Source organism: Rhamphochromis longiceps, linkage group LG11 (genome assembly GCF_057381845.1).
Source record: "Rhamphochromis longiceps isolate RC_006_pf linkage group LG11, R_longiceps_female_GT1.1, whole genome shotgun sequence".
NCBI lineage: Eukaryota > Metazoa > Chordata > Actinopteri > Cichliformes > Cichlidae > Rhamphochromis > Rhamphochromis longiceps.
Genome location: NC_140567.1, coordinates 18,145,022 through 18,172,248, shown reverse-complemented (window position 1 = coordinate 18,172,248; position 27,227 = coordinate 18,145,022). Strand labels below are relative to the sequence as shown.

Sequence of the window (27,227 nt, the reverse complement as noted above, 5' to 3'; positions counted from 1 at the left end):
GCGTAACACCAGAGCACACTTTGCTCTCCAATGAGAGTGTAGTGTGTTTGATGTGGAGCTATAGACTGAATGAATATAGACACTATGTGGCTCATCTCAAGCTTCCATCATTTACAGTTCAACCTCCACCTATGTGTGTTCTTCTTCCTGTGGCACGCCTCCATCTTCAGGCCCCTCCCCAGCCCACTCTTAATGTTTTAGAAAAAGAATTTGAGTGAGCACCGAGACACACCCAGCCTTCTCTCCTTACTTTCCCTGAAGCTTTATTAACAGCGGCATGCCACAAATGGGCACCATTCCCCCTTTAAGGCACTGTCTGATTTTTCAGCAAGCAGGAAACTCATCACGGCCATAAATTGTGAGTATCAGCAGTCTGCGCCCGGCCCTGCCGTTTCGCTCCGACTCCGAGGCCCCGCAAAGTGCTGATTCAGGTCGAAGGCAGCGCGCAGGCAGTGGCGGAGTTCACCACCAGCAGGCTCTCCATCACTTTGACGGCTCAATAAAAACCAGTGTAAACTATTAATTGGATCATTAATTATTGATGCTGTTTTTACTACAATTCAAGAGGTGAGAGCAGAAAAGAGGCAGGTCGAAACAATGTCTATGTTTAAACATAGCCACCATGCTACAAAGGTGAAACAGTATCATGTTAAGCTACTGGTAAGCTCAAAATATTAATCAGTATCTATTCTAATAAACTAACCCTAAACTAACCCTCTTTAATATGCCCAAAAACAATGCCTTTCAGGTAGAGAAAGGATGGATTAATAAGACAATCTTTCTCAGATCTAGCATGAGGCCAAACACTACAAACCCAGTAGGGTTACCGAGCTGCAAAACCTGATCCCAAAAGCCATTAATGAGGATGTAACTTAGGTTGTCACTACACAATGTCCACCTGTCTGCTGCAGTTAGCCAGCCATCCTCTCCTTTTCTGTGTGCTGGGCACTATTATGAGACTGCATGTCAGGGGAATCAATAAAGAGGAAAACACAGGGAGAGGACCATCGCAATAAATCAGTCTCCTACGTTCACAGACACAAGCCAGGCCCATTACAGCTGGCACACCCTTTCTCTTCCAGTCTAACTCGTCCCCTTCAACCCCCAGCCCCCCTCATCCTCCTTCTTTACAGATTCCTCCTCTCCCCCTTCTAGGTACCAGAAACTGGAGAGTGTGGGATGCTCGCTACTTAGCCTGCTGTTACACACCCATCTCGTTGTCCAGTCAAGCTGAATGCACAAACCCCCAAGATGCTGACGGGAACATATGGCAAAAAAAAGTTGCTTTCCGCCCTCGTTTGTCTCACGTGCAATCGAAACCACTGCTCTTCGTATTGTTGGCAGATTTCTGATGCTATTTTTTTTTTCACTTTTCACTTTTTTCACTGTGGTAAATAATCAAAGTCCTTCTTTATGCTTCTTTTTTTTTTTTTAAACAAAGCAAGAAGGAATATTTCTTCTCTCGCTCCTTTTTTAGGAGCATTAAAAACACCTGCTTGATCTGACCCAGCTGAAAAATATTTGAGGGTCACATGTGCACATCGGGGGTGGCGTTAGCTTTGAATGCACTTTCTAATTATTGCATAATTAAACTTACTACGCAAACACGTACACACTGTTTTAAAATAAATGGTTCAGTACAATTTGCTGACCCATTTATCAGACTCCCTGCATGCACCGAATCACGGCAGCCTTAGTTATGTCATAGATGAAAATAATTAATGAAACTGCCAATTAAAACTAAATAAAGCTCCACATAATCAGCTGTCTGAGTATGTTCTGTACCTAGCATAGGAAGCTATACTTATCCAGGTCAACAGTTCAACTCTTCCCTATGTTTTTTTCTCCTACGCAGCGTGACCCGCGGAGGAGGCAGGCAGACAGACGCACACAGAAACAACAGAAACTCTGACCCTCTAAACAACCTGCCTTCTCCCTATTTTTGCTCCACGGCTACCTGTAAATCTGGAAACTCCCACATCAATAATGTAGTGCCGGGTGCTCAGCTGCTCGCCTTAGAGTGGAGAACAGTTACATAACAGAGCAGGCCAACCAAATTCCACTGCTCTCCTCTGCATTAAACATTTCATCTACCATTCAGCGACAAAGGCGAGCTGTGCCACTGTACTTTTGTCCTTTCTATAGTCTAACCCCTAACACTCCTCCTCCTCCCTCTTTCCTGGTTTTACATCCCAGGAAAAGTTAAAGAAAAAAGAAAAAAGAAAAAAATCAATTCGCAATTACAACAACTGTCAACCAGGAGGAGCAGGGAGAAGCTGACGACTGCCTCTGATGTTGATTCTATGCAAAGTGGCATTTCTCTCAGTCAGTGTGTGCTTGCTTGGTGGGATGTTGTTTTTTTAATATATATATATACTTGAAGAAATGTGAGATGCAAACATATCAGTCACAACAGACGGTAAGAAAACCACTTCAGTAAGGGATCCACATTATTATTTTAAAGTTTAAGCAGTCCTTGATTTAAGAAATAAGTAAATAAATAAAAACCAGCAGAGCTATTTTTCTTTTCTTTTTTTGCTAAACTGAACTCCTTCGCAATACCAGCAAGGTATTGTCAATGCTAACAGCGCAGATACAATTTGCTGCAGGAACACATTTCTATATTCTAAAGTCAGCTCCCTTTGTTTCGGTTTACAGCCACAACTCCCAAAACATCTCGCTTTCTCCTCCTGCCTGTCCATTATGTAACACTGTCCATTAAAGAACACTGTCAAACAGCTGTGGCAGGACCTGGCAAATAGTGCCGTAACAGCAGCGAAAGCAGAGAGCCTTAAGATCAGCAGTGCTACGTCAGTTTCCAACTCACAGCCGCACGCACACATAAACCACCCATCCACACTGAAGCATGTCTGGCTGGCCTGTGAGCCCACAGGCCTCCTCCTCGAAGGCACCAAGAGCTGTTAGAGGAGATTCATTAACGACAAACAGAAAACACCGCAGTTCTCCGCACAGAAATAGGGCTCATCATTTTCAGTTTTTATAGGCTTTTATTGCACGTGTGCAATGGCTGGGTTGTTTTCTTGTTTGAAGATGAATGAAATGGCAGTAAAGACAGCCACTTTTAAGATGTTCAACCCCCCCCCCAAAAAAAAAAAATAATACAAAACCTAAGAGCACTTATTTCTGGTTATGGAGCATTTTAAGAAGAAATTTTCTGCATTTAGATTGTTTAATGTTTTATGAGAATGTTATCTTTATTGAAAAATCTGTATAAACAGAAACATCTTTAAAGATTTTTCAGAGTGAAAATGATGAGCCTTAAAGATAAAAAATACATTTATAAACAGACACACACACACAGAGCACATGTACACACTGCAGACTGGGGAATCTGAAAGTTATACAATATATACATCTGCATAATCAACATCACTTGAAGACAGCAGCAATGATTGAATTACAGTTCAGTGACTGCTCAATAACAGTAAAGCAGAACGGCTTTAAGACTTCACAATAACAGCACTAATATGTGTGTATTTGTATGCTGTAAAAACCTTTTGATACAGAGAACAAGAAACAGAGAGAGAGCAGACAGTGAGGCTCGTGGTGTGCTGGCTCCTACCTTTTTCACTAACTGACTCACTCTCTATCTCCACATCCTCACAGCTGGTGTACTCCGGCGTGGTGGCCAGCTCCTCCTCCGAGCTGCTCAGTGACACCTGCCTCATCTTCCCTCCCTTTTTGGTTTTGTGGGGTTTGGGGGGTGGCGGGCGCACCGACTCCGACTGGTCTGAGCTAAGAGAGTCGTTCCTCAACATGCTCTCCATTTTCTCCCTCTTGGTCTTGCGGACAGCTGAACTGGGGTCCAAGTGGTGCTGCGGCCTCCTCATCATATCCCCACCTACCCCCAGGTCTCCTCTTCGCAGGTCCCCCGACCGGTCACCCAGAACGGGACTACGGTGTGGCGTTGGGGGGCTGTGGTTTCCTCTGTGGCCTCCGAGGCCAGGACCCATTGGCCCTGGTGAGGACCGGTCAACGGAGTAGGAGCGCTGTCCCACCATAGGCGGCCGGCGCTCAGTGAGAAGCTGACGCGACAGCCGGATGGGGCTGGGCTCATCTTGCTCCGTGTAGGCCAGGGAGACGTCGCTGTGGCGACGTTCGTGCCTTAGCCGGCCCACTTCAGCGTGCATCCTCATCTGCTCCTCGTAGGGCTGCGGCTTAACAGGGTAGCGTGCCAGGTTGGGATCGCTGCGATAGCGTGCCTGGAACTCTTCCTGGCGCTGCCGCTGGAGGTCATACTCACTGGGCGGTCCATCTAGCTCCTGGTCGAGTGGGTATTCCTGTGAGTGCCAGCGACCGGGACCTCGACGGTCCCGATAGCCCATTCGCGCTGCATCCATATCTGAGTACATGTGTGGGCCCCGCGGAGCCCGCCGAGGGTCCCCCTCCCCATAGTCAGACGGTGATCTAGGCATGCCGCCGTCCGTCGGGGCATACTGTGAGTGGTCGCCCCCCTCCCTTTGGTCGTATTTTTGGTTTGGATCCCTGGATGCAGACGGGCTTCGTTTCCTGCAGATCAGAAGGAGAGGAACAAAAGAAATTATTAGCCGGTCAACTGTAGACAAGATTTTCTCTCGTTCTAATTATATGATGTCTTTTTGGGCTGAAAGGTGTTTGCATCCTGTAGCTTCACTTTACTTTGGTCTGCACTGCACAGGTCCCAGTCCTTGTGAAAAGGTAATGATAGCCTGCACTGTTTCTGTCACACACACACACACACACACACGCACGCACGCACACGCACGCACGCACGCACGCACGCACACGCACACACACACACACGCACACACACACACACACACACACACACACACACACACACACACACACACAGAGAAGACTAAACTAAACAGCAGGATGTAGCACCAGTTCTTCCTCTCAGTCCAAGAAGCAAGAGGACACAAAATATACAATTCAAGTCATTTTACAATATGTGTTCTCAACACATGTGCTAAATGTGTGCTGAGAGTAGTGCACTGGTAAATGATTCAGTGATCCACCGGCTGTGTTTTTGTGCACATTACAATGCACATGAAGGGGTTGTAGGCAGACAATAAAAATATCTCTGTGTTCTGGTATTGATAAAAAAAGAACACAATTAAAAGCTGGAAATGTTGAAATGTTAGAAAGTACGCCCTGATTACGATCAGCAGCTTCATATTTCTAAAAATTAGGCGTCAATCGTTTTATTGTTGTCTGGTTGGAAGGAAACCATCCAGGAAGTGGATGAAAAGGATGGAGGGGGCTAACTGTGCATTAATGCATTTATTCTTTTGTTCAGAATCAATTATTCATAAGCCACTTTTCTCCTACATTTCTCCCACTTTTCCTCCAAAGTAATAATGACATTTTGGTGAGGAAAAAGCTCTGTGAAGCATCCCCTTAATTTTGTACGTGACAACTTTCCATAAATTTCAAAAGGACTCATAAATCACCGCTGCCAGCTTTGCTCACCAGCCAAGGTAAGGACTCCTCACATGTGATTGGCTGATTCACTGAAGGAAGGCTGGCCCTTCCCTATTGGATCACAGACTGTTCAAGTTAGTCAAAGCTAAAATGGATGTGCAGTACAAAAGATATAAGCATTGCAGTGAGGGACGTGTGGGCAAAGATGCTTTTTGTGGTCCCCGTGTTTGAATTTCTATGTTGTACACTGAATAATCTCACTAAAGTCAAGTGCTAGCTCTGGGGAGAGACAGCATGATGAACGAGCGTTGCGTACAGTTCATGAACTGCTGTACAGTTAAATATGGGCTCTTAGAGAGGGGCAGAAGCTGAGCAATAGTGCAGCACAAAATGTGCTTCCCAGCAACGCTGGCACATAAAAAGCAAATTTTACTTAATTGCAAAAGGGACAAAATAACAAGAACAGGTCAAAAAGAGCATTTTAACATATTTACATGCAGCATACAAACATGACTGCCCATGAATGCTAATGTTATGCCATTAATGATGCTTAGGCAACAGTTAGCTGTTCATAACGACATTATAAGGTGAGGATGTCAGTGTTGTTTTTGCAGCAAAAAGAATAAATACTCCATGCATCCATTTCAGGGTTGTGTGTGGGTGTGTGTACGTGGCAAGTTTGCAATCTGCCTGTGATTTTTGGTCTTTACACTAGACGTAAAGGAAGCATTATAGCTGGTGAAAGCTGCTGAGACTGAGATGTTCTCTGTTTCTGAGACACAAAAGATGTTAATGCCATCTTTAATAACTGTCTGCATTTTTAAAAAAATCACAAACACTTAAAAACTTAACAAACACAGACTTTTTTACTCTGAGAGCTGGTAGGTTGGTAAGAAAATGATCTGGAGCCACACTAAAACTTAATTGGTACTTCCTTTGCCTCTCCTCTCCACCGAGAATCTTGAAATAGCAGTGTTTGCATTATCTTGCTGACTAACAGCCAAACAGACAAGCATGTACGGTGGTCAGACACGTACATGTACAGAGGTCAAACACACTCAACTTGAGAAAAACAATAAAACACAACAGAAATTAGAAAAAAAAACCAAACCTCTCAGGGCCACTGTTGCAAAGCAGGCACTGATCACATACCTTCGCCAAATAAGAACGACCTAGAGGAAGAAAAACTGGCCGCTCGAGTCTCTGTGATGCTGCCAGCTCACAGGAGTGACTTCTTTCTGTTTCACATCAAAACAAATACCTTCTATCACCAGTATCATGATTCAAAGATGGAGGAAAAACACACGAGGGTTGGTACATTATTCATGAGCTGTTTTCTGGACACTAACCGAGCTGCACTTCATTCACAAATTCAAAGTGAAGCAGCAGCAGAAATTAGGGGGGAAAGGCGGCGTGACATGGAGCTGAGGAAGGCGGGGGAGTGTGTGTTTGTGAGAAATCTCTCTTTATAGCCACTCTGTAATCACTGAGGTGTGTGTTTGTGACCGCGTGTGTGTTTTTTGAGTCGACTGCTTAAGGAATGCTCTCAGGATCTCTTTGGGGCTTCAGGCCAATGTCCTCTCCGAGACTGTCTTAAAACGCTACACCCAGAAAACACACACACATACTCATAGCAGCTGCACACAGTTCGCACAACATACATTAACAAACAGCTCTTTGACGAGGTCTAACACAACTTGACACAAGCATCACAATCCTCTGCTCCCGTTTAGCCTTGTATGTCCCTCCTTTCCAAACACAGAAATGTCTGTGCTCGCAAGCAAGCCAGTAAGCCCGTTGCACTCTATCAGCGTCCGCATCATGACTCTGCTGCTGCTGCTGTTTGTGCTTAAGCAACCTTCAATATATACACAACAGAGTGGTGACGCAGGGCTATGTTTTGCACTGTGCAATATTCTCTGCTGCTTCGACAGCCTCTCTCTGCATACACCTGAGTGCTGGCATGACACACTCTGCTGATCTTGGATTTGTATTCCATCCTCAGTGACTCAGACAGAGATGAAGAAAGGAGGGGCAAAATGGGAGAAGAGGTATCGACAAGGAATGTGGAATTAGGTGGAGCAAAAGTACGCAGATGCCAAATTACAGTAACCGTGTCCTGCAGTCGGACATTGCATCTGGTATGCGCGCCGCATTAAAGCATCATGTTTGTCAGGCTCGAGCATGAAGAGGCAGGATGTGACACCGTGGGATTATGATGCTTGCCAAGTTGCACAGAAGTCTGGCTGCGGCAATGATTGAGTCACGCACGGCCTCCTATCACGTCCCCTTATAGCGCAAGATTCATCCGCGTTTGCGTGATGCCAGAGCAGATTGATGAGCAGTGAATCGACCTAACGGGCCAACAACAGGGAGGCACGTGCACTTTGTGCGTGCTATGTTATGGGAATAGAGGCCAGGGCTTCTATACGCTCCTGCTGTGGGAATAACAGCAGCCTTTGTTACTGCTGTTGTCCTATGCTGAGCTAACTATAGAAATCCTCTGCTCTATCGTGGAGCTACAGACAAGGACGGAGATGGCAATAAGATTCGATTCATGCAAGGTGGTGCCGGAGCTTTTCAACTAAAATATAGAAGGTTTCTGACATCCCTTTGATGTCGCGTTATTACTGCTGCCAGGACAGCCTTGTACGCCTGCAGTGCTCTAGAGGTAATTCCAGTTAATCATCTTTTTCAAGTACACTGTCCTTATCAAAAGCAGCATAATGTATCAAATCCAGGGCTCAAAAAAAAATCCCCCCCCAAAAAATCATGGGATTACACTATGGCACCGAAAGATTAAAAAGTGCGACCCACAAAAAGATTAAAAGTGACCTGACATGCTCGTCATGATAAAAACCTTTATGTGATGTTATTTTCTACAAAGCAACACACAAAAAACAACTGGTGAAATTCCCTGATTCACTGCAGGGCGTAATGAGAGGACACTGCCCTATTCTCTCTCTGTCAAAAGCATCCACAGACAGAGCTCAGTTCCCAGGCTGTAAATGGACTAAATCGTCTAACTGTGTCACTCCCTGTGTGTGTGTGTGTGTGTGTGTAATTTTCCCTACACCCCTATACTCTGTATGATGGATATAAATCATAAACATTTGATGTGAATTTATGATAAATCTACAACATCATCATCACATTAAGAGGCTAAGCACACACACACACACACACACACACACACACACACACACACACACACACACACACACACACACACACACACACACACACACACACACAGAGCCAGTATGCTGTCCAAATTATACACTATTGTCGACTTAAATAATAAGAGATCATGTCCTCTCATAGCTACTTTAATAAGTGTTTTGTTGTTGTTGAAGAAAATAAAAAAATTTATTATTGAGGTTATTTCCACAGTATTTCCACTGAGCAAGGATTTTCTTCCCTGGATATAATTGTGCTGAGAATTTACTTCCCTTTTAAAACCGAAGAAATGCCACTGGCACGAAAATCAATAACACAGAGTCAATAAGGAAGCTTTCAGTGAGTGATGAACCCTTCACAGATGTCGCAGGATTCAGCTGCATGCGTAGGCACCCAGACACATGTACGCACTGACACACAGGCACTAATGTGCAAAAGAAACTGCAATGATGGAGTTGCTACTATGACAAGTACCCTCACCCAAGAAAAAAGTCAGCCACAAGTCCACTGTTCTACTGTAAAAAAAAAAAGAAAAAGAAAAAGAAAAGAAAAAGTAAAAGGACTGGATTACATCTGCTGTAATAACATAGGGGAAATTTAAATGTTCATACAGTTCCATGGAAAAATGCCTTCACTGCTAAATAACCTTTAAAGCTAAACCGTTTGAAAAAACAAAACAAAAAACATTTTCACACATGCTTTATCCAAACTGCTCATAACAGTCTAAATCCAGAGATATAGCCAGCCTTACTGAAAGTCACTGTTGAATCCTGGGATGTAGCTCAGTTCAAATCTCTGCCTGGCAGCTCCACGCAAACACATTCTGCACACAATCCCAGCGCGCACCCAGTCCGATCCACCCTACTACCGGAGCCTTGTTGTTTCCCAGATTCACTCTCCTCTAATACAAAAACTTGTGGTTTTCTATCTACCCACAGCAGATGATTCAGTCATGGAGCAGTGCTTTTCGGTGTGACACAGCTTCCGTTTGCTCCTGCTTCTGCTGAAGAAACATGTTAAATAAGAAAGCCAAAAGCAATCAAGGTGAAAATGCAACGCTGCCCCCGCGGGAATGGTGCCACCTCTACTTCACGTATAATGGAGAGCAGTCAAATGAGAACACATGAGCGGCGCTGCGCTGCAGAAGCCCTCCTCTCTTAGAACAAATCTGGCCCGCTAATGACAGCAAAACAACCTGGAACTGTCTCGACTGAGTAGAAAAAAAAGAGGGAAAAAAAGCAGGGGGAAAAATGAAAATAAGCTGAGTGTGCATGTGCGTTTCGAGTGAGAGCAATCAGAGGAGAGGAGGCAAGAAGAGGAAAAACACCTCTAATGATCCATTTAAAGATGCAGCATCACTCTGCCTTCCAGGACTGACTCAGTTGGTAGCCGTGAATCTGAGACGCAGCAGCATGTCCGATCCTGTCGTACAATTAAACCAGCTGAAACCACCGAAGTAAACCGGACAGTTCAGCTGAATTTCCCAATATCCCAAATGAGGGCGTACCACCCGGATGACCTGCTTTGATTCCTACGGTCTGCTGCATCTAAAGCAACCTGCCACACTGCCGGATGAGCACAGATGACACACGTTTACAGTCCTGCTGCAGAAGCTTCTGGGTGGCTGAAAGTGAGCCGGCTGAAAGTGAGCCGACGGCGATGCCATCCAACCCAGCGGCCACTCTGTCCTCTGTCTCGGAAAGGATTTACAGTCCTGGGCCTGATTACTAGCTAATGTCTATGACCAAGGACAATGAGGAGGCCTCACCTTATCTCATTCAGCCTGCAATTATATGACCAAACTGAACAAATGACATGGCTTATGCATTTTTCTTTTTTTATCCACTGGGCGGATTTTCAGGCATCAAATCAAATCTACACAGAGAGCAAGCGTGAGAGGGGGCAGAGAGGGAGATTTGGACGATAAGTCTACTCTGTGCATGTGTGCGGCTGGGTGTATTAAGACTGACTGTATCTGGGTGTTGCTAAGGTCACTCTTCTGCCATAGTACTTTTTGCATCTGTCTTCTCCATTCAGTTTTCCTCCGTCCTCACCTCCGCCCTCCTGTGCGGTGGGCTCTGAGTTTGGACCAAAGACACGCTACTACATGGTTTTTGTTATAGTTCCGGTGACAGCTGCCTGACGGGAGCAGGGAGTCAGGGAGGGCAGGCGGGAGATGGGTTGCTGACATGGTAAAGGAATAGTGGAAGTGTTTTATAAATCTGCAGTGGTTTTAAATAGAGTGTGCTGCGGATCTGCTTTCTGCCTCTCTGGGAAGTAAGTAGATGGCCTGAGACCATCTGTGATCACACAGTGAGCTCGAGCAGGACTCTGAATGCATTGAATGGACTCGTAAAAACTATACACTGTAAGCATCTTTACATTTCCCTTGTTGAAAATTAGTTTAATTCCACATACTTCAAGAAGACGAAGAAGTCAAAATAGTGCATGTCTGTGTTGGAATAATATCCTCTGTGGTGCTCTTAAGTGGTGCTCCCACTTCAGTCTTCAAGTACACCAAGGAGATTTTGTTCTATATTTTCACTCCAGCTCACCAGCTCTCCATAACACCTCACACTTGATGCTACCACTCTTCAGGTACATCTGCTTCTATTGCTTCAAGATGGCCTGTGAGTGATGTAAAATGATGAAAGCTGGACGGGTAACTAAGAGGAGAGAAAGTACTTGAGAACTGGATTATGAGCTGCCATGGAAATAAAGCCTTAGAAACCCCAAAAGCTTTTCCACCAAATCTATTTTCTTTCCATAATATGTAAAAAGCGATGATTCTTATAGATGAGCCAGTTTTGTTTTGGTGTCTGATCTTCTGTCTGGTAAGTACAATGAGTAAGTAGTGAGGAGATTATAGTTAACTGTGCTCCATAAAGTAGCAGTGATTTACTCACCTCTTTTCACTCTCTGTGTGTTTATACACCCCTCTGCATTTAATCATTACTTATTATTAATCTCTGGCTCTCTTCCACAGTGTGCCTCTAGTCCCGTCTTTCTCCCCTTTGCCCCAACTGGTCGCAGCAGATGGCCGCCCCTCCCTGACCCTGGTTCTGCTGGAGGTTTCTTCCCGTTTAAAGGGAGTTTTTCCCTCCCACTGTTGCCAAGTGCTTGCTAAAAGGGGCCATCTGATTGCTGAGGTTTTCCCTGTATTGTTGTCGGGCCCTTTTTTTACAATAGAAAGTGGCTTGAGGCAACTGTTGTTGTGACTGAATTTCTTAATATTTATTTTCACAAATACACCCCATAAACACTGGGTTTATCAAAAGGAAGCATCCAATTTCAAAAGGCTATGGAGCTTGTGGTGAAATTTATACTACATGGGTAAATATATAAGTTTTACATACAAAACTTACAATGTTCACAGGAGCTCAATGTGTCCCCCTCTGGATGCATGGCTTTTGTCCATATGATAGTCAGGCACGCCCCATACTTTTGCATGTCTGGAGTCACAGCAACCATGTGAAACTCACAAATCCTCTCTTTCTAACGTTGCATGTTTCAAGCTCTTTGATGCACCCTTAAAGTCTTGCAACTAGGATGGGAGGAAGTGTCTTGGAGTTTAAATGTGATTTGACCAAATTTTAAAAAGGTGTAAAATGCATACAGCAGCCATTTCCTGTGTCAAATCAGGCGACTGCAGTGATTCCAAGATATTTATCTGATACATGAGCATTTGTGTTGGTAACTTGGTAAACTGTTTGCCTGAGTGTCTGAGTGTAAAGACTGAATGCTATCCAATTGTAATCTGGCTAACACCCATCCATCCATTAACTTAACTGCTTATCCAGCCAGACTCACAAGGAGGGCTGGAGTCTATCTCATCTGGCATTTGGCGAAAGGCAGGGTACAGTCTGGACATTATGGCAGTCTCTCACTGGGCTAACATGGTAAAACAGGCTCAACTTTTAAATCCACCAAAGTTACCAAACATGCATGTCTTTGAAGGTTACAACACCATGTGATTGCAATCTGGCAAACAGAGGAACATACACAAGAGCATAACACTATTAAATATTAATCCTGCAAATGTTATTTTAGAAACCTCTACGCTGATCAACTCGCTATACACTTATAATTTATCAGCTTTTCTGTTTTTAATAAAGGTTAGTAAATAATCAGGCACATGCACAAAGCCTAAAAGCCCAGTTTCATTCACAGAAGCAGACTGCAGCCTCCCCCTCATTTCATCTCCCTGCTCTGTGGAAAGTTTTGTGTGTAGCAGGCAGACAGAGAAGTCGAGCAGCCCCACATCTATCAGCGCAGCTGACAGTGTCTGTACATCGGTGAATGTTTTCACTAATTGGCTCCAACAACACAGACTCCATCCTCCTGTCAGCACATAGACCAAGCGGTGCCTTGTGTGTTCATGCTATGTTTATACAGAGCATGGCTGATATATCTTCTGCACTGCACAGCCCGTTAGATCTCCTTTTTAAGAAGAGGCACTGCTAGTGCTCTATGTAGGCCAAGCCCCAGCAGAATATGCCATTAAGATTAGCTACAAGTCAGGACTGCTACGCTGCTGCATATTTCTCCTCACCCTATAGAGAGAGGTTAGAGGAGCAGAACATGTGCATGTTTTTTTTTCCTATACTGCCAAGACTAGCAACCATAAAACGTACATCACAGCTGATTTTCTTTTTTCTTTTTTAATGACCCATGTGGAGCAGTGAAACAGCCTGACAGTATGTGGGGTCAAACTTGGAGCAGTATATGAGCACTGTCTTCAATTATCCTTACTGATTTCAGCTTGACTAAACCAAAGCTGTTTAACACAGAAAACTGTTCACGGCCAAAGTGTGTGTGTGTGTGTGTGTGTGTGTGTGTGTGTGTGTGTGTGTGTGTGTGTGTGTGTGTGTGTGTGTGTGTGTGTGGAAGGGGGGGGGGGGGCTCTGGAGAGCCTGGAGGCAATCAACACCCCAACACCAGTCGGTAATTATGCTTTATTTCTGCCAAGTGCTTGAACCTACAAAAAAATGCATGTGATTGGTGTTGATCTGTGACCATGCCATACTGCTACGTCACCACATGAAGGGCATCATAATCCTATCCACCCCCTCTAAAGGAAACACATAACTGCCTGTTTGACACCATCTGGGAAATAAAAAGTGGCTTTTTGGTTTGAAGAAAAAAATGGTACTTTACTTGTTTGTGGGCCCATTTAAGCTGGGATCTTCAGAGCTGTCAGTGCATTTGAAAACACGCAAATAATGTCTGGCCTATCATGACTTACTGGGATAGTTGAGAAAAACACACCTATCCATGTTGTTTGTGGGTATATATGTATATAATAGCCACTAAAGTTTGCTTCCCACCAAAAGCTTTTTTAGATAGCACTTTAAAATCATTAGGGGAATTGCATCAGAACTCAAAAGGTGAATTTCTGTTCCTCAATGGCTTTCTTGTTTTTGTGTTTTTCTCACCATATTCTGCATTGTTTAGCATGACACAGCAAGTCCTTAAAATTCAACATCAAAATCTTCAAAGTTAGAAAAAAACTCTTTTCTTTTAGGACTCAGTAGAGTCATGTACCTGAAAAAAATAGTATTTCACACTCTGTCTGGTTGAAAGTTTCAAGTCTGTTGCACAACTGACTGTATCCATTACTAATGTCACAGCGTACTGACATAGCCTGCGTATGTTGTTACATCACTGTACTGTTTGCTGAAACAGACTGTATAAAAATGATGGACATACCCACATGGTCTGACATCTGAAGCTAACTGCTTTCAACCTGCATTCTTTCTAATAGTCAACAGGGGGCAACTCCTCTGGTAACATGATCCTACTTGTCACTCGAGATATGACTCGAGTGACAAACACTGTCCTAACAGGTTTACAGCATCAGTCCCTAGCCTGAAGTCCTACTGAACACAACATCAAGAGGGTTTAGTGACCATCATACAAACCTGCAGTGTCCCAAGTCTATTCTTCACATATTTAAAATGCAAAACTTGATTTTTCAAACCAGTTACAGTACCTAACAATGTCTACATCTATCTTTTACAAACAGTGTATGGCCAGGGCTTAGGCATTTTCACAAAGTGCTCTGTGTAGGGGACGTATCGAGATTTGTCTTTGTATATCGTAACCCAGCAATTTATACTGTAACAAAACGCTGGGTTGTATTTCTGCAATGGGGAAAAAAAACATTTTAAGAGCCACTTTCTCCCCCATCTCGTTCTCTTTGACACACTCGTAATTGCACACACACACACACGCACACACGCACACATTTCTTCTCAGTTCTGCTAAGTATGCATTTTTCATTCCAGTGAGCGGGCTGCATTCAAAATCAAAGGCAGTGACGCTGCACGGCTGTCTGGCTGCACAGAAAGTGAGGAGGTAATGAAAAAAGCTAAGGGGTGAGTCAGAGGATGCTTTAATAATCCTTGTAACCCAAAATAACATCTCTGGGGCTGGACGGACCAATGACCCTCTTGGGAAACCGGCAGCAGTCCAGGCTGGTCTGGACTCCTCACGTCTTTCCTTCCATTACCCCCAACCTACACACACACGTATACGCCCCCACCCACACTCATCTCTCTTTTTTTCTACCAATGCTTCTCAGTCTATTATAGTCACCAGATAAGACTGCAGCAGCACAGCACGACGCGGCAGACAGCCAAGCCATCCCTGTAACAAATACAGAGCAAGACTAAGCAGTGTGGAGGGGGTGTGTGCACTGGATTTGTACAAAGTGTGGTCAAGTCAGGAAGGGGCATTAACTCTGTTCACAGGTGAGCAGGCATTTCTTTGATTACTGATGATAAATGGTGATGAGTCCAAAGCTAAATAGCTCTTTATGTTAGGTTCAAGGTTGTGTCTCCATTGTTCAACATTACACTCTGCCTCATGTAACAAATGTAGGCAGAAAATGAGTCCATCATCTTGTATTACAGGCACCACTCTGATATTTCAACAGGAAGCCTGTGGAGTCATTTGACATTCTTAAATTCCATCTAATCAGAGTCATGCTTGCTCTACTTATCTTTTTTGACAGGTTACAGCCCTTAAAAATCATAGTGCCGCTAACTATAAACGCACAAGCTAGCTGCTGAGGTCATCATCAGGTTGTTTTTTTGTAACCTTAGCTCACGTCTCCCAACAACATAACATTTTGATAATAATTAACACGGTGAGCCCGTCCATTACTCATTCATACACTTCATATTTAACAAACAAGCACACAATGGCAACTGCATCAGCAATGCTGCAGCAACACCAGCATCGTCTTCTAAAGCACCGCTGCTTCGCTTCTCTCATTAGTGTGTTAAAAGCATTAGGCTCAATCGCTCGTGTGAGTCACTGTATATGTATGAAAAGCAATATTTATTTGGTGCACTTAAAACAAATGTTCTTTCATGGTGATAGTGGCTCCGCTGTGATACTCAGCAGTTCCACTTGAACTGGCCTCTTCTGCCGTGAGAGACAGCATTGCCTATCACACAAAGTATCATTTATTTATTCAATTAATCATTTATTAATGTGTTTGTTTAAATAATAGCAAAAAGGTGGGAGGTAGTAAAAGCTTTACTCAGTGGAAAATCTGAAGCAACCAGTCAGAGAGTAGCTTCAGGTCACCTGCTTGGCAAAGAACTCCATACACATGTTTGGCTGGAGGCCGTTTTATAATACAGGAACTATATTTACAGAGAAATGAACCAAGTAAATGCGAATAGTCTTTGTAAGGAATGCACGACTAAACACTTTTTTTGGTAATATATACCTATTTCATGTTTAATGGTACTCACTGAGCTCATTTCTAGCAGTTCAGTTCAGCCTTTATCCACTATGTAAAACAAGCTGTTTAATCCCTTCTCCATTCCTTTAAACCAGCTCTATTCTGACTGGCTATCCCTAGCAAACAAACTATTTGATTGGCTGGTGGGTGGGGACGGAGCTATGAGATGACCACATAAGTGATATCCACTATCACTGATTTCATACAGGCACCTTATTACTTCAAATACTGGCCAGGTTTAATTTGAGCACCCAACAATGTACTATTATATACAGTATATGACAGAAATTAAGGATGAGCATTACAGGTTTCCTTTAAGTAGACTTTTTTTCTGGATAACTGAAAGGTGGGGGCACTCCAAGCCCCCTAATATTAACCAGCCATTGCTGACCGTAATACTGAATGCTGAAACTGCAGGTGACTCTACATAACTAGTTTGGCTGAGACAAAAGAAAGTTGATTTTAGAGCGCTGTGGGCAAACGTCCTACACACCACTGAAGCTAAACCTCCACACTGCCTGACCTTAGCTGGAGTTTTTCAAATAGCAACAACAAAAGCTACCTGCACTGTAATGTTTAGACTATTACTAGAAAACTGTGTGTGTGTCTGTGTATGTTTGAGTAACAGGAAGACAACTTTTTTCTAACAAGAAATGAGGACACGTTGAAGTTTAAATCTTATAATATATGAGAGCACTCACTGTATTTCTTTCTTAATTCTCTTTTACCTCCTACACACTTGCAGCTTGGAGGTGGTTTATCACAAACTGAGGCCTGAATGGGAACAGACTGCCATGGAAAGGCGGCATAAGTGCTCTCCAATTACATCCACAGGGAAGGGAAGCCACTGCAACTGAGTTACCCCGATGCATCTCTGTGGCAGGGCCTCGGGCATAATCAAATCAACCTGTGTGCTACTGGCAGTGTTGTTCACTGGTTGTCCAGCTTAGAAAATGAAACTGACTGCAAGCTGACTGAGATCGACACACAAAGACTTTGCATCCAAGAGCCTATCTAGAGTGAGACCCTGCATACGCAAAGTGAATACGTTTTAAACGGTCCATCTGTAATTGGTTTCATTTCAAAAAAAGGATTTTGTTGTAATAAAATTAAACTAAACACAGCAGCAGAGAGTAAAAGACTTTTATTTGAGACAGCATGCTTAGACATGCTGCACCTCAGGGTTTGGGCTACTATGTGCCAAGGGCGAGGCATACAGAGCTACAGGAGTGCAGACGGCCAAAATAATGGGAGACGTGTACCAAAGTTTTTACTTGAGGACAATCTTGACAAGACACAAATGAACAACTACAGGCCGATCTCAAATCTCCCGTTTTTAAGTAAGATCATTGAAAAAGCAGTTTCTCAACAGCTCAGTTACTTCTTAAAACAGAATAATTGCTACGATGCCTTCCAGTCAGGTTTTAGACAGAACCACAGCACTGAAACCGCTCTGACCAAAGTGTTCAATGACATATGTCTGAATACAGACAGTGGAAAAATGTCAGTCTTAGTTTTACTGGATCTCAGTGCAGCATTTGATACAGTTGACCACAACATATTACTCAAACGACTGGAGAACTGGACAGGTCTTTCAGGAACTGTACTAAACTGGTTCAAAACATACGTAGAAAACAGGAAATACTTTGTATCAATAGGTAACTTCACATCTGAGCAGACAAGTATCACATGTGGAGTTCCCCAAGGTTCCATCTTGGGACCCCTTCTGTTTAACATCTACATGCTCCCACTGGCACAGATTATAAACAACAACAAAATAAACTATCACAGCTATGCAGATGACACACAAATATATATCACAATGTCACCAGGAGACCGAGGCCCTGTACAGGCTCTTGGTAAATGCATTGAGGAAATCAATGACTGGTTGTGCCACAATTTTCTCCAGCTAAACAAAAACAAAACTGAGGTAATAGTCTTTGGCGCCAAAGAAAAACGATTACAGGTCACCAGAGAACTTCAATCTATACATCTAAAAACCACAAACCAGGCGAGAAATTTGGGTGTAGTGATGGATGCAGACCTAAACTTAGAGAAACACATTAAGACAATAACAAAGTCAGCTTACTATCACCTCAAGAATATTTCAAGGATAAAAGATCTGATGTCTCAACAGGACCTGGAAAAACTAGTCCATGCATTCATCTTTAGTAGGCTTGATTACTGTAACAGCATCTTTACAGGTCTACCTAAAAAATCAGTCAGACAACTACAGCTCATTCAGAACTCTGCTGCTCGAGTCCTCACTAAGACCAAAAAAGTGGACCACATCAGTCCAGCTCTGAGGTCCTTACACTGGCTGCCTGTCCGTCAGAGGATAGACTTTAAAGTTCTGATGCTGGCCTATAAAGCTCTGAATGGTTTAGGACCAAAATACATCAATGACCTCCTGACCCAGTATGAACCATCCAGATCCCTCAGGTCATCTGGATCCGGTCTTTTATCAGTTCCCAGAGTCAGAACCAGACACGGAGAAGCTGCATTCAGCTTTTATGCTCCTTATATCTGGAACAAACTCCCAGAAAGCCTCAGATCAGCTGAAACACTCAGTTTATTTAAATCCAGGTTGAAGACTCACCTGTTCTCAGCTGCATTTGAATAAAGCACCAAATCCACACTTTAAGCTTAAATTTCAAAACTTACATTTAACTACTGATTTTATCTACTGTTCTGATTTTATCTGTTTTGATTTTATATACTGTTGTTTGTTTGTTTGTTTGTTTGTTTGTTAATTAGTTAGTTAGTTTATTTGCTTGTTTTAATCAATTTTAAATCATGCTTTTTATTTGTTCTTGTTTCTAATGTCTCTGTAAAGCACTTTGAATCACCTTGTTGTTGAATTGTGCTATACAAATAAACTTGCCTTGCCTTGCCTTGCCTTGAGCTACCACATTACACAACCTTATTCTCAATGCTGATCGTGGATCAGTTTGCAAAGCATTTTGAAACACTTCTCCTCAGTGAAAATGCTCCATTTCAACATAGTTTTAAAATGAAAAAAAAAATTGCTGTTCCCACCCATCTCTTCCATTTCCAGGCTCAAACACGCCGGCTGCTGGAAGGCTTGCCTGGAGGCTGTCTGTAAGTTGTGCATAATGTGGTGAAGTTGCTTCCCGACCTCCTCCCTAAAATATTTTTTTTCTTGTCTGACAGCTGTCACACACACACGATCACAAAAACCCATTCAAAGGTGGAAATGCTGCGAAAGCAAACAAGGAAAACAGACGAGGAAGATATTTTTCTATAAAAAAAACAGATTTTAATTAGTTTTAATACATTACGTAATTTCAGATAGGAAAATTTTTCACTATTTAATTAAACGTTCACATGCGTTCATTAGTGGTACACTGCTGCTTCATTTCCTGGAATGAATGTAATTGTTCTCATAACACGAGACACGTGCAGATACCAGGAGATTAGTGACAGCCAGGTAAGCTAAGTAACAACTTTTTTAACAACCATTGCCACAGGAGACGGAATTGAAAACCGACTAAATGCCCACTCGGATACAAAAATAAAGCTGACTTTTTCCAACACAGCTGGAGTTCCGGAGTTTTCACCATTAAAAAAAGAAAAGGGAAAAAAAGCTTTGTGAAGAAGTTCTGCCTCTCCCATTGGTCTGATCAAAAAGCTTGCTGTGAGCTCAGCAGAAAGACCTTTTCGCCTGCACTCAATGGCATTGACAAGACGTCTCAATCGATGAACCCACAGCCAGACCTTTGCAGAGCGAGCACCCGGACCAAAGAGTTGCGTGGGTTAATTGTAATTGCACAGGACAGCGTCTGTAACACATGCCGTTAGCCGGAGAGCTAAACTGGCCAGAGGGTATCCGTTCTGAGAAAACGTCTAATCTGTGATGAGATCCTCAACTTTAACTTATTTTCTAAGTGTCTTTAATGAGCCAAATTACATTTAGCCACCGTTTTATCCATTAGGTTTCTAGATTTACTGGCATTCAAAGGAGCAGATCTGTGTTCATCTATTGACACAAAAATCCAGCCTTTAAGTCTCACCTTTACTTCTAAAAAAACATAAGAGCATAAGTGTGGTGAAGAGAAATGCTATACAATTTGGTAAAGCACGGGGAGGACTGTGAATGGCTCCTTGAATAAATGTAAGGAAGCCCGGCTGGTGCAAAGAAAAATCTTCAAAGTCAGCTTCTTTCCTCATCCCAGCCACCCCTGGAGATCAGATCAACTACTATCCTAAACCTAATGAACTAGTAAACATTGGGAATTAAATGAATATTACATGGGGTTTCATTAATGCCAGCCAGCAGACTCCAAAAAATAATGAAGGCGAGAAGCGCAAGCGGGAAGAGACGGTTATCAGAGCTCCTTCTTCTCTCGGTGTTTACTCAGCATCTGCCTGCCAGAGAAGGAGGCTTTTGATCACTCCTCGGCTGGGTTCTCCTCTGTGCCGCGTGGCAGGAGAAACCAGGGGAGGCCACTGAGCACCGTCAGGGCCGGCTCATTTGCAACACAAATGAACTGAGCTAATTGTACACGTGCAGGGAGACGTGGGGAGCAGCGCACACGGTGCAGTGTTTGCAAAATATGGAAATAATTAATCTCTTTGAGCTTGTGAAATACCATCAGTGTTGCAAAAGAGGATTTGAGTATGGGGCCGGGGATGAGACGGATGATGATAGCAATGGACTGGAGAGACGCAGATGTTTAGATTAAGCCATTTCATTATTGCTTTATCACACGGTTTCTTCAAGTGTGTGTGTGTGTGGGGTTTTTTTTTTTTGGGGGGGGGGGGATTTTGGGGGGGTAATTGAATAAATGGGAGCATGGAAAAAGAATCGGAATTGAAGCACGGTAACAGGATTACATGTAAAGCAGTCGGTTTCCTGTTCATGAAACGAAGCATGTGGCTATGCTAACTAGGGATGGGTACCGGTGTCCGGTGCCATCATAAACGGTAGTAACCAGACCGAAAAGCAGCGCACATTTCGGTGCTTTATTTCGGTGCTTTTTTTTCCCTGAGCCGTGATACACTTCTAGCCAATCATTTTACGTTTCCGAGGATAGTAGGCGGGCCAATGTCCAAGGCGAAGCGGTCAAAAGTCTGGCTGTACTTCACAGCAAAATATGCAAACTCAGCAGCCTGCAACAAGTGCTTTAAGCTGATACTGTGATACTGTCAAAGGAGGTAACACCTCAAATCCGATGAAACACCTGGTGACGCATAGCGTTTTTTTTAAAAGCCCAGAAATGCGCCGTATGATAGCTTGCTGCGAGACCTCACACCGAGCACATCAACTGCGGGTGGGTTGCCTGTTATGCAACATCCCCCAAAAACACGAAGAGGAGAGTCCTGGCCCCTAGCCCTGCCAGTGTAGCAGAAATGATGAGGATGATGATGGCAGCAGCAGCCGTTCTTCTCTGCGTGAGTAGCTTAATGTTGTTCGTGTGTAATTTACGTTGAGTAGGCTAACCATGTTATTACATTAATGCATGTAAGGTGAACTAGCAAACATCATCATAGCTACATGCGGCTGTCTTCTTGTTTGATGGCAGATACTCCCTTCACCCTGCCAAAAAGGCTAAAATGACCAAAGAAAAAGTGGAAAACAGTTAAACACGAGAGGTTTTTATACAAAATTGGTGTTTTTTCCATTGTTTAAGCACTGCTTCCAGCCAAGAGTGATACCATATATGCCCCATAGCTGCAGAAAAGGCTAACATTGTTATCTTTTTACAAAAAACAGCTGAACATGAGAGGTTTTTGGACCAATTTTGTGTTCTCCATTCTTTAAGCACCGGTTTGAGCACCGTTTGAGCACCGGCACGGTTTCAAAAGTACCGATTTGGCACCGGTATCGGATAAAACCTAAACGATACCCATCCCTAATGCCAACTGTTCAATCATGCACCTAAGCGTTTTAGCTTCTCAGTAACAGTAGAGTTTGAAATGTTTTTGATTCACTCCCTGTTAGGTTTATATTGGTGGATTGGCATTTATGCTTAGAGATATATACTGTAATCGATTGCATGATGATAGAGGTCTGATCCTTAGCAGTCTGCAAAGACTCTGTGTGCCTTCCAGAGTGTTCTGGCATGCACACATATCCTAAGGTCATGAGAGAGGTCGTACCTTCTCTTACTGTGTTATGGTATGGTAAACACATCTATGTCCGTTTAGGTATAAGTGCCTTTTGTTTAGATGAACCGCTGGACTTCCAGGCCAATAGGTCTGTGCTAGACAAACCTATCTTTAGTTGGTCCTTCGAAGCCGGATTCTGCAATCAAACATTCACCGAGGGGAAAAGTGCCAAGCCGGAGTCTTACGCCAGTCGGGACTCATAGAAGCGGCTGTTAAAGGACCTGTGACATAAAATTCATCACCAGGCCGGTGGGAGAGCGTCCATTTTTCCCTCGATGGATGAAGATTGACGGAATCCAAGACTGATACTGCACGCAAAAGCAACACCAAGTAAGTTGAAAGAGAGCGACTCTATAACCGCGTGACTGGGTTTGTGTCCCGAAACTGGGTTTCGAAATTTAATGTGGAAAATCAAATTTGGGTTAGCAAACCTGGGAAAAAGAAAACGGACTGCTTTGAGTGGGAAAATTGAGAAGGAGTCTGAAACACTGCAAAGAGAAACGTATACAAAATCACACATACAAACAGAAAATGCATTAACCATACTAACATTTACAAATACAATAGAGCTCAAGAAGATTAGACGGCATCTTGAGCATGTGCTTCTGTTTATCATCTTGTCCAAGTCACTTAGTGAGATGAAAAGTAATACATAGACCAGAGGACTAATAGTATCTTAGGAAAAATGATTCAATCATAGCGGGGGAAAACGTAACAGACAAGTTTTGTTATCAAATGCTGCTGATAACTAACCTTCCAGGTTGCAGGACAACAGTTTAAGGAAGAAAAGAAGATTCTGGTACAACCAACCAGTGATCAGACAACAAATTTAAATGGTAAATGGCCTGCATTTGTATAGCGCTTTACTCAGTCCCTAAGGACCCCAAAGCGCTTTACACTACATTCAGTCATTCACACACTGGTGACGGCAAGCTACATTGTAGCCACAGCTGCCCTGGGGCGCACTGACAGAGGCGAGGCTGCTGGACACTGGCGCCACCAGGCCCTCTGACCACCACCAGTAGGCAAACATGGGGTTAGTATCTTGCCCAAGGATATTTGGCATGCAGCCAGGAGGCAGCCTGGGATCGAACCACCGACCTTCTGGTTAGTGGCTGACCTGCTCTGCCACCTGAGCTACAGCCAACCCAGTAGTTGTTAATATAGTAAATTGTGAGACGCTTTCTGCTTAATTGGTGCAGCACAAGTAATTTACTGTATGAAGGAAATGCTCTTTTGTGATATTATTTTGAACATGCATTTCTGTTGTCCTGTCAACTTAGTGGGTTATGAGTTGTTATGCAAATTAGTTGATTATTAGTAGATCAGGGAAAGGTGACTGAATTATAACAGAAGTGAATAGGATATGTTAGAGTCTGCCAGAGTGGAGACTCTAAAAGACTGAGTTTCTTGTTTCTGATGGGTGAATCCTCCACCCAGATTCACACCTCTGAATACATAAGAACAAACTTGTTTTGTGAAATACATGACAACATGTCACATGATTTATGATGGGAAAAAAAGGAAAGCTAAATAAAATGGGTCTGTGACCCAAAGGAGTGATAAACACAGACCTGGGGAGGAAACTCATATCTAATAAGACAATAGTAATAATAATGTTGTGTGGTGTGTGGCTGATGGATGAATGTATTGGGATTAATTTAGCTGATGATTTTTCTTTTGTTACAAAGTTGAACCTGCCAATTAGGTTTGGTATGATTTACCCTCCTGAGATGAGGAGCATGTGTCATGACTTACCTGGGCCTTTTTATTTTGATACTTTCACGGTGCACTGAAAGCTTTGTTTGATAATCTCTGTCGTTGAGCAGATCTGCGCAATTAGAACAAAAGCGCTATACGACAAGTTGGGAAAACCGTTGCAAGTGAGCTTTTCCACATTAAAATGGGTTCTGGGGAAAGCAACTTATTTGGGACAATTAGAAAGCGAGTCCTGGTCTAGAAAAAAAGTGAATCATGTATTTTCTGATGTGCTCTCCTCCTCTACTGGATCACCCCAGGGTTGCTGCCTCTCTCCCCTTCTGTTCATTCTGTACACAAATGAGTGTCGCAGCAATTTCACGAACAGACACATCCTGAAGTTTGCTGACGACACAGTGATCGTCAGTCTTCTAGTGGGGGACGAGTCAGGCCATGGACAGGTTGTAGATGATTTTGTGAATTGCTGTGATGAGTCCTTCCTGTCACTTAATGTGTCAAAAACTAAAGACAAGATTATTGATTTTAGGAAGTCCTCTTATAGCTCATCACCTACTATCATTAAAACTGCCGATATTGGGATCGTTGAGTTATAAATATCTAGGTGTGGTACTTGACCATAAACTGTGTTTTGAATCTCATGCTGATGCCATGGTGTTGTTGGGAAAATGTGAACATTACTGGGAGAATGTGTATACAATGTGAGACACATACTGTGTTGAAACCAGTGTCACTCCTTTTCACAGCTACGGATGGTTAACCTTATTACCTTTTTATAGCACCTCTGGAATCTGTTGATCCAGACCTGACCTCCAGGATGCTTCATATGTTTTTCTAATGCTTGTCTTTCTCTAAGAATGCTTGTGAAGGATTCAGCACAGACAGACAAGTGATGTTAGAGCAGAAGTGCAGTGATTATAGGACATTTTTTAATATTGGGCTCATTATCTGACCACTATTGAGCTCATTAGAGATGAAATAAGTGGAGTGACAAACTTATGGAAAGTCACTGATTACAAAGTGGAATTAATTGGGATGATCCATGATTTACCCTTCATTCTAATTTGTGTTGTACAGTTATTTCATTTTTAACCTTAATTTATATTTTATTCCTTCCTAGTTAAATTTACCCTTTTTAATTTTTCATATTTATTTCCCATCTTATTCATAGCCTTTTCCTTTTTTTGTTTTCTTTAAGTCACGAGCAGTTGTCCAAGCATTTCACTACATATCGTACTGTGTATGACTGTGTACGTGACAAATAAAATTTGAATTTGAATTTGATTTGAGGCAAATTATGGCAAAAAGTAGTGGGTTTAATGATTTAGTGTCTCTGTGGTGCTGAATACTTTATTACTCTTATGATACAGTTGTTTGCAAATGTGAAGTTTGTTTTAACTTACAGGTTTTGTCTGACAGGCAGTGATGATGATAGTGTGGATACAGGCTCCGGGTAGAGCTGGGAGTTGAACAACCTTAACATTTAACCACTGACTAATGTTTTTACACAGAGTTACAGGTTTGGAGTAAAGCTACTCCAAGGGGGAAAGCCAAGGGGAATTTTTCAGAGAGAATGTGCAATTTTCTTGTGCATGTCTACTTGTGTGGAGCTGCCACATGGCAAGGGCCATGTGGCAAAGTAGGAGTGTCAATTTTTAAATTGCAAGTACCATGAGAAGGAGTGCCTGAGGAGATCGTCCACAAGATGGAAGCTGAGGCCAGGAGAGAGGCTTCAGGAGGATCAGTGAGGAGCAGAGATCACCTCCAGCACAGCAGACATCCCACAGAGGGCTGTGCCACTGGGCTTCCTAGAGATCGTCATGAGGAGACTTTGAACAGTGAAATCCAGAAGGAGTGAAAGAGATTCAACGTTGACATTGAGGAAGACAACTACAGTGTAAGACTTGCTATACCCTAAATCTTCAGCAGGGTTGGAACTGGGGAAGCAGAAGGATGAAGGGAGCGTGCCAAGCTCTAATTGACGGCGCAGAGAGGAAGTTCAGCAATGGAATTGTGAATCTGTGAACAGCATAGATGCCAAGTGACTGGGAAATGACTGACTGCAAATTCTTATGAATGCCACCTAATGCTGTGTCACTGTGCTGTGCATACTTTGACACTCTGAAAAGGGTCTTCCTTTGTGTCATTGTTGTTGTGATTTGCATCACGACCACTTCTACTAGACAGCTGAAGTGATTCAACAGGTGGGAGCATAACAGCAGTAAAACAACTGGATGCAATAACCTTTCCAAAAAGGTTTTCTGCAGAGATGAAAGGACAATAGAGGAGTCATAAGTGCAGATAATCCACCAGTTGGCTCTATCCCCCACAGGAAGAATGCCTGAAGTGAGGTGATGGGGGTTGATAGAGGCCATAAAACAGAAGTGCTGACGAGGCCTGCAGCTTTGAAGATAGCTGAAAGCCACATTGATGAAAAACAAAACCAACTGGTATGTTTGTATACCCATGTCGGCATACATTTGGACTCTGGTCATATGGACAATGATGGAAATAACTGGAAGAGACATTTATGAATCTCTGTAGAACTCAAACCACTCTGCAGAGAGATGTGTGATTTACACACCTGGGGAATACGCCGCAAAGCTGGAATGATTTTGAAAATGTTAATTCCTGTGTTTGACTATTAACATTCATTTGCTTACTTGTAGGATGCAGTTTACCATTGTATGAGATCAATGAGAAATAGGATAACTGCTAACACATTTATCAACTGTGTACTGCTACAGTAATTTGGGGTGATTGACAGATGTTGGGTATAAAAATGCCTGCACTGAAACGGTCAAACACAAGGGGTTCATAACTGGGAAATTTCTAGCATAAATGCCAAACAGGGTGGAAATGTTAGGTTTATATTGGTGGATTGTCATTTATGCTTAGAAATATAAACTTATATATGCTTGGAGGTATATAATCAATTGCATGATGATAGAGCTCTGATCCTTAGCAGTCTGCAAATACTCTGTGTGCCTTCCAGAGTGTTCTGGCATGCACACAT

General features: G+C 43.0%; 1 protein-coding gene across 5 annotated transcripts in view; it reads right to left on the bottom strand.

Annotated features, from left to right (window-relative positions):
• rims2a (regulating synaptic membrane exocytosis 2a) overlaps window positions 1–27,227 on the bottom strand; it is a 155,580-nt gene that overhangs the window by 73,635 nt on the left and 54,718 nt on the right. For all 5 annotated transcript variants that reach the window (XM_085422585.1, XM_085422580.1, XM_085422581.1 and 2 more), the window contains one exon: window positions 3,584–4,530. In XM_085422585.1, coding sequence (XP_085278711.1) covers window positions 3,584–4,530 — 947 coding nt within the window. The remainder of the gene's footprint in view (window positions 1–3,583; window positions 4,531–27,227) is intronic.